We start from the raw sequence: 12,152 nt of genomic DNA on the forward strand, positions 1-12,152 counted from the left end.
CTGCCTCAATCCTACTGAACAATTTCTCCCCAAATTCTTATTTTCCTCCCTGCCCATCCTATTCTTGTAACTGGTACCTCCAAGGACAGTGAAAAGACAAGATGAGTGGAGTAGGAGTGCTTTCTGATTGGGGATGCTAGCTTCAATGCTTCTTCTAGGGATCTCCTATCTCCTCCCAGGAATTATCCCTGACAGGGGCTTTAGGGCTGCCCACCAAGAAGGAAGAAGCACAACCAAAAAGGAAAAAAAACAGATCACAAATGAACTTAACAGCCCCTCTTCCATCCCAGCCCACCCCCTCCCACCCCCCACTTCCCCACTCCCCATTGTACATGTGATTCTGCATATAGACAGATGGACAGATGGTAAATGACTTCTTCCGGTTTTGCTCTTAGCCATAATAAATGATTAGAAGGTAAAAGCCAGTGGCCACGGGATTGATTTTTCCCTCCCTCCCCACGTCTGTCTGTGGGCTGGAGTCTGTGTGTTTGCTAGGAGTGGGCGCCAGGGCCGTCAGACCTTTGCCTCCAGCATTTCTAGGAAGAGTTTGTGCATGGGCACCTTGCCCTGCAGTTTGATGCTGTAGAAGTGTTGAACGGCCTTGGCTGCTGTCTGCCGTAGTAGGGGCAAGGTCAGCAGCAGCTTGCCCGCCCTTCGAGGCTCCTCATGACGCTGGCTCAGCTCGTAGTCCTGAAGAGCCTCATGGAGCAGGTCTTGAAGCTTCTGCACTGCCTCCATGTCTTCTATGTGCATAGAATCTGTGAAGAAAAGAAAGGCCAGGGAGAAAGATGGGGGTCATTAATGAAAGAGGATAACTTACCTGCAAATAAATATTACTGTCATAGGATACTATAGGGATATAATAAGATATTTGAGCCTTAAGGAACTTTAGAGGTGGAGGATGTTTGAGCTAGAAGAGATATTGAGATGGAGGACTTTGGACCTGAAGAAATTTTAGGGACCTAGGATGCATGAGCTAAGGAAGAGACCTTCCATGGAGGTCACTTATCCAAAACTCTTCCTTTTACAAATGAGATAACTGAGGCCTGGGAGAAAGGAAATTACTCTAGTCAAGGACACACAACTAGTTTATGTTACATTAGGCACCAGAATCTAAGATGCCTGATGCCTAATATAATTATTTTCTCATTATGCCACCCTAACTCTCCCCCCACCCTGAACACAGGGCTATGGAATTCCCATAGCTACCAATATAGGCTCATCTCTAGCTACACTTATCCCTTCCACAGCACAACTTTCTCCTTTGTAGTTTCATTGTTTGGCATGAGAAATTAAACAGGAATTTTGGAGGAGTTTTGCAGAAGCCATAGGTGACACATGAAGGTCAGCCAGATGACACAGAAGCTTAGAAACTCAGAAATGCATAAAATATATGTATATTATTGTATAATATCAATGTAGTTTATCTTTGAATACCATAATAATTCAGACTTCTCCAATACAAAGGAAGAACCAAAAATTTTTTCACAAATTTTCCAGCTTGTGGGGGGGCAGATGGTACCAAGTCCCTAACCCCCATAATATGAAAGGGCTCATGGTACCTGAATTCCCTTTGTCATTCACCGCCAGAATTATTCAACTGCCAGAATTACTCATTCAATTACTCATTAAGGCTCAGTAGAACTGACATTTGACATCTCTGTATCCTCTTCACAGAACATAAGCAAATTCTTAGAGTTTAGGGACTTTGGGGATATTTGTCTTTGAATGTCCACTTCCTAAAAATGCCTGTTCATTTGGGTTGTGCCTGATTTCTCTCCTGCTTTGTGTTTTCTTTATGAATGACAATGACTTTGTTTCCCTCTGCCTTTTACAATGACTTTGTTTCTCTCTTATACCTCTTGAGGCAGCTGGGTGCTGTAGTGGATGGAACTTTGAACCTGAAGTCAAGAATACAAATGGTCAAATCCAACCTCAGATACTAGTTGTTTGAACCTGGGCAAACCATTTAAGCACTATCTGCCTCAGTTTCCTTGACCATAAGATAAGGGTAATAATAGTACTCACTTCCTAGAGTCATTACAATAAAATGGTAAAGTGCTTTACCACCCTTAAAGTACTATATAAACACTAGCTATACAAAAGTACTATATAAATACTAGCTATTATTATTATAACTAATAGTACTAATGAACTCCTGAGCTTGTGTTATATAAATATAATGTTATAAATACATAATAGCATAATAATTATTGATTATAATTATATAATATATAATTATTAATAATAATTATTATTATACTTTAGAACACATGCTTGGGAGTTCATTAACATTTCAGTCAATCAGCAAATATTTATTAAGGACCCACCATGTTTAAGACACAATTCTGGAGTATAAGAAATTGAAAACAATTGAACAAATGAAAACAAAAATGAAACAATGAAATGCAAGCTTCCCCTTACATCCTTTGAGAGGAAATAGCTTGCAAATGTATAATATGTATACTAATATATAATTGTTATAATATATAAAATGTATATGATATAAAATAATAAATAACTATATATGTAAACATATTACAAATAATATATAATATATTATATATTATATATATATATATATACACACATACACACACATACATACCTATAAACATACACATCATAAGTAGTGTAGAAGACAATAGGTTTCCAGAAAGTAAAGGAAACTAGAATCAGATTGCCTCTGGTACTTCACAGGGAATAGACAAAATGAGCAGACAAAGTCTGTTGCCAATATATTTGGTAAAACATTGGTCAACACCAACTGTAGCTGGGATTGGGATTCTTGTTTATTTGAAATTATGTTGCTGTTTGTTCTTCAGAAAGAAACAAATATTTATTAAGCAGCTATTATATATCAGTCACTATATAAGTGCTTTAAATATTATTATGGCAGAGTAATCTGTATGTTTCTGTTGCATAGGATGGTGCCACCTGGACAGCCTGGCCCATGGCCTAAGCTAAATTTTAGAGGAAAGGAGCAGGGATCTATGGGGAAGGAAACACTGATGGTCGGATCAGCATGTTGTTTCTCTTTCCTTGATCCCAGTAGAGTCTTCAATTTGCTTTAGATTATGCCTGTACTAGTGTTCCCCAGAGACTCTCTCTCAGGCTTAGGCCTGGAAAGATACAAGGGTGGGAAAAGGGAAAACATTTTTAGTGAAGGGGAGAGAGAGACAGGTAGGAGTATTTGAGTTCATCTTTTGGAAATTGAGAAATTTCCATTTTTAATATTCATAGCTGGTCTGATCTCATGCTGTGATATAAAGAATTTTGCTGCAAACACATGGATTTTCAAAATAAATACGTTAGTTTATGAGGAAATGAAATAATCTTGTGAAATGAAAGTCCTAGACATCTGCTTTTCAAAAATTCACTAGATGATAAATTTCTTGAGGAAGACTATCTTGTTCATCTCTGTGTTCTACACAGCATTGAGTACAGTAGGCAGCTAACTAATATTTGTTATATGAAGGAGTACCCCAACATATATATTATTCTCCCTTCTCACTCCTACTCAGAGGCCCAAACATATTAGAGAACATGACATAGAAACTTTCTGCAGTTAAACTGTTGGAATGGAACAAGGAAAGGGAAAAGAATGTCAGAAAAATTCCCTCCACCCCCACTTAGAAGTTTCTAAAAAAACCTGGACCATGTTCAGAGGCGGGCAGATGAGATGCTAAAATGCCTTGAGTGCATGATATAGGATGATCAATTGAAAGAATTATGAATACTTAGCCTGGTGAAGAAAAGATTGAAGTGGGACATGATCTCTGTTGAGTATTTGAAGGGTTTTTTTGGAGAGGAAGAAATAAATCTGACCTTTTGGGCTACAGGAGGAACTAGAAAAAAGATTAGTAATTGCAGGGAGAAAGATTAAGGTTTGGTGGAAGGAAAGACCTTTTAGGAATTGGAGGTACCCTAAAATGGAATGAGCTGCCTCAGAAAGCAGTGGATCTTCCCCCTGCCACCCCTTACCATTTGAAACTTTTAAACAAAGGTGGAATGTCCATTGATCAGGCTTTCCTGATCATAGACAGAAGGAGAATTAATTTTTTTCCAGATATGAGTTAAACTAGATGGCCTCTGGGAGTCCCTCTCTAATCTGAGCTTCTATCTGATTCTGCATGGTTTACCAAGACTTCTCTTTAACCTAGAAGGCCATCAATAGTCTAAACTTCTGCCTCTTACTTTTGGGTCAGGGGAGGGGGGAGGATATGGAAGGGAGTTGGCTAGAAGGATCACATGATAGTCTTAGACTCTTATCTTGTGTCTTGCTTTCCTTGAAGGGTGGCAGAATCTATGATTTATCAGGCATGGTAACAGTGCCATTTTTTTAGGTTGAGTGTCACTGGTTCCATTGTCCTTGCTAGAAAAGTGTAGGTCAGGGGTAATGTTGTTCAGCAGTCGGTGAGGGGGTTAGCCTTTATCATATGTTAGACCAAGCACATCCTTCCATTCTTGTTCTCTTGGCAGGTTATAAAGAGATCCTCCATTGCACCTGACCAGAGGCTGTTTGGAACAGTGCCAACAAGTGACCTTAGAGAACCACTGTTTCATCCTCTGGATTCCCAATTGCTGTCTATATTCTTTTCCCCATCCACACCCCCCCCCCATAAAGGAGAATGAAATTGGCAGCTGTCTTTTAAAAAAACAAACTTTGCAGGATTAATTTCTTTGCAATCCATCAGCAAGTCTGTATTGATGGCATTGATAAACTGTTAATTACAAAATCAATGACTATGAATTTTTACTGCTGCCAGGGAACTTTGGGACTGCAGTGGTGCAGGGCGAACAGAGGCCAGCAGAGTTCCCAGGGGATGCTTGGCCACAATAGCTATCATGGAACCCAGCACTCTCTTCTACTTGTATTTCAGTTCCTAAAGAAACAAGTTTGAATTATTTCCATGAACCAAGCAAAATGAAGAGGACACTGATGGTCTGTACTGCCCTATTATCTCTAACTCCATAATATTTTCTTTATTCTTTTCTATTGCTACTACCCCTAGTAGTGCAGACCCTCATTTCCAGTTCAATAGCTTGTCCTGATCTGTAATTCTGCCTCCAGTCTCTTCATGCCTCAAATACACTGTGGTGAGATTAATCTTTCTAAAGTAGAGTTCTAATCATATCACTCCCTTCCTGAAGTCTTTAATGACTCCCTTTGCAAAAATTCAAACTTAAGACCCTTTATAATTTAGTACCAATTCTGCCTTTACAACTCTTTCTCTCATTTTCCTTCATGTATACCCTAAGTGCCAGTCAAATTGACTACTCATAATTTTCAATCCTTCCTTTTTTATTTATAATGTGCTTTTATTTCAAACTTAACAAACACCAAATAAAATGGGCATTTCCATATGCACAATAGAATAGACCAAGAAAATTGCACATGAGTACTCATCATTCCTTGAATATACTCTCTAACACATCTTCATGCCTTTGCTTCTCCTAATTCTTCATATGAAATGCCCTCCTGATTTATCAATACATGCTGAAATTCTACCAACCTTTTAAGATCCAGTTCAGTTCTTACATCACTACAACTATGAAACTTTCTCTAGTTCCCCCTCTTAATCTCATCCATCCTAAACTAGAAATTATGATTCCCTTATTCCAACAATGCTAGGCACTGAGGAAACAAAGACAAAAAATATAGTAATACTCAAGGAGATTACACTCTATTAGGGAAGGGGAGACTGTGTGCGTGTGTGTGTGTGTGTGTGTGTGTGTGTGTGTGTGTGTGTGTGAGAGAGAGAGAGAGAGAGAGAGAGAGAGAGAGAGAGAGAGAGAGAGAAGGTAATTTGAAGAGGAAAAGGGGGGGGTGCAACACATCCATAGATAAGAAAATACAAGGTAATTTGGTAATTTGAGAGAAAAAGAGAAGTAACTGTTGGGGAGAGGGAAGGCTTCATTAGGAGGAGGCACCTGAGATGAGTCTAGAAGAAAGATAAGATCCCATAGTGGCTGAGATTGCATTCCAAACATGGGGGACAGCTTTCATAACTACACAAAGTGAAAGAATGACAAGTTCAGAGAATGGTGAGTTGTACAGTTCAAATTGGTAAGTTGAGTTCATGCAGAAGAGTAATGTTAAGTAAAGTTAACTTTGAGCCATATCATGAAGATACTTAAACATCAGGCAGTGTCTAATGTTTACCCTTTGCCTAGCACTCATCAGGCAGCCCTTGAAAGAAGCTTGAAGGCAGCCAGATTAAGGGAAGAAGAAATTGATAATAAGTCAGGAAACCAATAAGAGAGGTTTGAGAGGTAAGTGAATCTGAAGGGGCAGAATCATCAAAATCAAGAGGATAGAGTTTATCTAGGAGTTGAATTTGGTCAGAAATATCTAAAGTTACAGAGGTCATGGATGTTGCATGCTAAAAAAAAAAGGTCTTTGACACTGACAATTAAGAGATCATTGGTGACCTTGGAGAGCAGTTTCAGAGCAGAGCACTAATTATAAGAGATAGAAAAATGAGTGAATAGTGCAGAAGCAGCATTGGTAAGGATAGACAGCTTTTTCTATGAACATGACTATAAAAGGAATGGCAAGGTTGAGCAAGGATGGGAGAAGAGCTGAGGATACTTGCAAGGACTAAGGAAAGAGAAATGCTAAAGATGATATAGGATGGGAAAGCATGATTGCTGAGAAAGATCCCACAGAGAGGGACAGTATAGGATCAGAGTAACAATAGTTTTGACAAGAAGGGTCATTTCTTCCTTAGAGAAGGAAATGGGATTGGGAAAGGGAAGAGAACAAGTATTTATTAGATGCTTACTATATATTTTTCACTATGTATAAACATTATCTCATCTGAGACTAACAATAAATCCAGGAGGTACATTTTTTATAGCAGAGGAAACTAAGGCAGACAAAAATCAAGTGCTCTGGATCACACAGATATTAGCTATTAGTGACTTTAGTGAGAAGAAACAAAAAAGTGGGAAAAGGTTCTCTTCTAACAGAAATGGCTTTCCATTGTACCCTAACCCAGCATTGGATTCAGATAGTTTTTTTTCCTACCCCCCTCCTTTGTGATATATGTGCACAAATAGCTATAACACAAGACAGAATGTAAGACTGCTAGATTTACCAGTTTGGAACTCAGTTCTTTCTGACTCCAAACCCATCATTCTATCCATTGAACTATAAATTAGGGAAGATAAAGGAATCTCAAAGAGATGGCTTTGATTTTCTCAATAAAGAAGTTGATAAGGACATCTGATGGAAGAGAGGGAACTCTGGGAGATACAGGGAGCTTGAAGAAAGTGGTTTGTAAAAGTTACTTTAGGGATTGTGATAGAGGAAGTCAGCTATGGAACAACAAAACCATTGCCTTCCAACAGTGGGGACTCATTGAGATTGCATAACATTCTCCCACCTTTAATCCTCCTCCACTGCACTTTCATTTATTCATTCGGCAAACATTATTAAGTTTGTAACTATGTACAGAACATTACACTAGGCCTTGAGAGAAATACAAAGTTTAAAGTAGACATTGATGTCTGCTCTCATGGAAATTAATCTAGTAGTCTTACATCCTACGTTGAATCAAAGCTGTTTGTGCACATATAAAAAAGGAGGGTGGAGTAGAAAAAATACCTTTTCTAACTGATTGGTTTCTTCTCACCAAAGTCAAATTCGTAATGTGTCTATGTTTGCATCAGAGACTTGTGAAATAGAAGTTAAGAAAGACAACTGTCCACAAGCAGATTGGGTCATCTCCGGTGAGAGACGAGTTTGTAATTCAGGACCCTCAGAGAAAGGGATGGGATAGAATGAGGGAATAGAACCTCTTGTTGGAAATTAAACAACTGATGATAAGCTAGGAAAGTAAAAGAGATGAAAAAAATAGGTACGCAAAGCAGAAAGAGGCAGTTATACAAATCAGGACAACGGAGTTGATTAAGGAGTAAGATTTGGTCAATGGTATTCAAAGCTTCAGAAAGGTCAGGAAGGAAATTATGACAGGCTCCCTGCCCAGATCTGAGTTAGACCATATGTGCTTTGAAGCAACCTTTCAACACAGAGGATGTGATCTGTGTCTTATTTATTTGTTTGTTTGTTTGTTTTTTGCAAGACAATCAGGATTAAGTGGCTTGCCCAGGGTCATGATCTATGTCTTTTTAATTGCAAGTTGACTTACTCACAATGCCCTGTACCTTCATGGCAGCTATATCATTCCTCTTCCCACACTCCATTGTCTAGCTTTCTGCTTGAATATTCTCAGGAAATGAAATGTAAAGTTGTTTTAATGCTACACTAAGCAAAATAATTAGGATGGTTAATCTACCACCTATCAAAAATCATCATGCATTCTGTTACCATAGTATCATATGGAAAGCATATTCTGAATTAAGTACAAGAAGGTCTGGGTTCTAGTTTGGGCTCTGCCTCTTACTAGGTCAAATGGCCATGGGAAAAATTAGTTCATCTTCCCAAGCCTCCTTCTCCTCACCTGTAAAATGAGAAGAATAAGAAGAATAAGAAGAATAATGTTTATTATATTTACTTCACAGGATTGTTAGGAGAAAGGTACTTTGTAAATTGTCAATGAACTATAATAATTAGTATCTTTTAATCTCTCCCACTATGTTGCAATCATAGAAAGTTGATTTTATCCTACTATTATGCCTCCATAGCCCTTGCTGGTTAATTTTACTCCTTCTCTTGATTTTAGTTATTGTTGATAGACTAGACTGTCTCATTCCCTGAGGAGCTCAGGATCTAGGATCCAAGAGCTCTGTTACAGCCTCTAAGCTGTTGCTGTTGCCCATCTCCTCTTGTCCCAAGGATTTCCCTAGTTTGTGCAAATGTAGCCTGGACAATTACCTGAGTTGGCAAGGGCGAGAGCCTTGAGTGTCACAAACTCTTCTTTCTCTACCTTGAGCTTCTTGTACCTGCGCACCAATTGTAGGATGGCCAAGTAGAGTTCTAGCAGTCCCGTGAGGCGGGAATGCTCCTCATCCATGATGTAGTCCTCAGCGTAGACCAATTTGTCATCATAAGGTAAGGAGCGATACACAATGCCCAAGATGAGGATCTCCATCCAGGCACTCTGCAGCAGGCTCATCTGGTCTCCCAGGGAGAGATTTGAGAACCCTGGTTTACAAGAGCAAGAAAATCAAAACACAAGAGCCTGGTCAAAATTAAGGTAAGGGAGAGATGCATGTATCCAGTGGTCTCTCATGTAACCCATGTTTGTACCAAGCAGCCTTCCATGGTGTAAAAGGTGGTAGTAGTACTGGGTGCAGGGCAAAATCAGGATTAATGAATGGGCAAAAATTGAAAAGAGGCAAATTAGACTTCAAGGGGAAAATGTTCTAGCAATTAGGGCTATCCAAAAGTGGAATGGGCTGACTTAGGAGGAAGGTCCATCCTCATTGGTTTATCACTGCTTATATTATCAAAGAGATTCTTGTTCAGGTATAAGCTGGGCTAGAGGATATTGAGAGTTCTTCTACCCCAAGATTCTGTATGAATCAGTCTGATTAAGGAAATCTGTGTTTAAAGGTCAGCTCTGCCTATTGGTCACTTAATAGCTTCAGTGTCTCCAAACTCTAAAATTGGGAAAATAAGTATCAAGAGGTAGCATGATATAATAGTAAATACACAAAGAACCTAGGGTTTCAAATTCTTTCTTGATAATTAACCTTGGGCAAGTCATAGCCTTGTTGGGTCTCCATTTCTGTATTTTGCAAAATGAAGAGGTTAGACTAAATTATTTTAAGGATCTTTTCAAGCTCAGAATTTTTGGTCTAAGACCCATCTCTACCCCATTCCTAATCCTAGCTCCTATTAATGCTACATCACTATTGGAAGAACATTTGCAAGTGGTATATGATTGTGAAGCATCAAGGGAATATGAGAAGAGAGAATTGGAGGTTTTAAATGACTGATTTCCTTCTTTCTCTGATTTTTTTCCTTCCTATGGGAAGCCTTCCTTTCTAGACTTGTTCAAGGGCACTCAGGCAGTGTGTAGTTCTTTTGGTCCGACTCAGTGCTTAGACTTCTCTGTGGAATTTCATTATGTTAAATGAATAACATGATGCAGTAGGAAAAGTATTGAACTTTCAAACATGAGACCTGAGTTCAAATATCTCTGTCACTTACTACTTGTGTGACTGTGGACAAGTTACTTACTCGCTTCAGTTTCCCTTATCTGTAAAATGAGGGTGTTTGAATAAGTTGGCCTTTAAGGTCCCTTCCCTCTCTATATATCTATGATATCGATCTAGCTTTATAAAGAGCTTATACATCTGTTGCTATTTTGTTTTTATTCCTAAAATACTGAGGAGGCCAATATTACTTTAGATTAACAGCTCAAAAATTCCCTTAAAACTAAACTCAGCCAGTCTAAAACAAAACAATCCCTTCCCTTCCTCAATTAAAAACACCCCATCGTCTTCCTAGATTCCCAATTTCTGTTAACAGTTCCATCCTTCTTTGAGTTACTCAGGCTTGAAACCTTACTACTATTTTCAGTTCTTCCCATTCTTTCGCCCCTCCCACTATAATCAATCTGTTAGCAAGTCTTGTCATTTCTTGCCTCTTAATATGTCTCCCATTCATCCTCTTCTCACCACTGGCACATACTATCCTTGTCCAGGCTCTTGTCCCTTCTCTTCTGGTTCATTGCATTAGCTTCCTAATTTGTCTTTCCTACCTCAAGCCTTTCCTCTCTCTAATCCATTCTCCATAAGTTTTCTTTCCAGACAGAATACATTGATTTTCTTCATACACTCTATATGTTCTATTCTAGTGTTATTCCTCAGTCATTCTCTGTATTATATTATCTCTGTACTCTGGACTTAGAGGTGATGTTGTTCAGTCATTTAAGTCATATCAACTCTGTGATCTCCTTTGGTTTTTTGGGGGGGTTTTTTTGTAGCAACCATACTGGAGTGACTTGTCATCTTCCTCTCCAGTTCATTTTCTAGATAAGGAAACAGAGGCAAACAGGATAAAGAGACTTGTCCAGGATCACACAGCTAAGTGTCTTAATACAGGTTTGATCTTACAAAGATGAGTCTTCCTATCCTCTCATAGCTTTCTCTTTGAAATCCCTAGCTGCCTTCAGCATGTTGTGTCCTACATGATGCCTTTCCTGATCCTTCAGTAGCTGGTGCCTTCCCATCTCCAAATTATCTTGTGTTTATTTTGCATCTATCTGCACATACTTAAATGATGATAAAAAAAAAACAATAATAGCATGTATATATACCACTTTACAGCTTACAAAGCTCTTTACAAATATTTTGTCATTTTTCTTCTCATAGGTTGTGAGGTAGGTTCTATTATTATTCTCATTTTCAGATGAGGAAAGTGAGAACGAGTTTACATATGTAAACACATATATATATTGTCTCCATCGATTGGATGTAAACTTCTTGAGGAAGGGTCCTTTTTTCATTTTTTGTCTTTGTAACCCCATTCCCTGACACAGTATCTAGCACATAGATGTTACCTTATTGATTAGCTGATTGACTTTTGAAGTTGAGGCTATGGGTTCTGTGGTCAAATGAAAAGCAACAAAAAAAGGAGAAATCTATTGAGTTAGTTAAGGGATGGCAGTCTTTCAGTTTGGGAAGAAAGGTAGAATTCTCCTGAATTTAAGAGCTGGTTCTATTCCCTCTCTCTCTCTCTCTTTAAATCATTTTTTCAGTTGTATCTTACTTTTTTTTAGGATTTTGCAAGGCAAATGGGGTTAAGTGGCTTGCCCAAGGCTACACACCTAGGTAATTACTAAGTGTCTGAGGCCAGATTTGAACTCAGGTACTCCTGACTCCAGGGCCCGTGCTCTATCCACTGTGCCACCTAGCCACCCCTGTATCTAACTCTATGACTCTATTTGAGGTTTCCTTGGCAAGATGTTGAGGTAGTTGACCAATTGCTTCTCTAGTTCATTTTACAGATGAGGAAACTCAGGCCAACAGAGCTAAGTGATTTGCCCATGGTCACAGAACTGATAAATGTCTGAAGCTGAATTTGAACGCATGAGTTTTCCTGACTCTAGACCTGGTACTTTAGCCCCATACCACCTAGCTACCTGGTGCTACTCTAAACTAGAAATAAATGAAAACTGAATTTTGGTCTGGTCTGGGAGAAACATTCTTTCTGCCTGTGGATGGTGCTAGAGAAA

General features: G+C 38.8%; 1 protein-coding gene across 3 annotated transcripts in view; it reads right to left on the minus strand.

Moving 5' to 3' along the window:
* Positions 1–338: 338 nt before the first annotated feature.
* The window catches only part of ESRRB (estrogen related receptor beta), a 221,920-nt gene continuing 210,106 nt past the window's right edge, over positions 339–12,152 (minus strand). For all 3 annotated transcript variants that reach the window (XM_074235673.1, XM_074235675.1, XM_074235674.1), the window contains 2 exons: positions 8,843–9,112; positions 339–758 (listed from right to left, as the gene is read on the minus strand). In XM_074235673.1, coding sequence (XP_074091774.1) covers positions 514–758; positions 8,843–9,112 — 515 coding nt within the window. In that variant the 3' untranslated portion in view covers positions 339–513. The remainder of the gene's footprint in view (positions 759–8,842; positions 9,113–12,152) is intronic.

Source organism: Macrotis lagotis, chromosome 4 (assembly GCF_037893015.1).
Source record: "Macrotis lagotis isolate mMagLag1 chromosome 4, bilby.v1.9.chrom.fasta, whole genome shotgun sequence".
Classification (NCBI taxonomy): domain Eukaryota; kingdom Metazoa; phylum Chordata; class Mammalia; order Peramelemorphia; family Peramelidae; genus Macrotis; species Macrotis lagotis.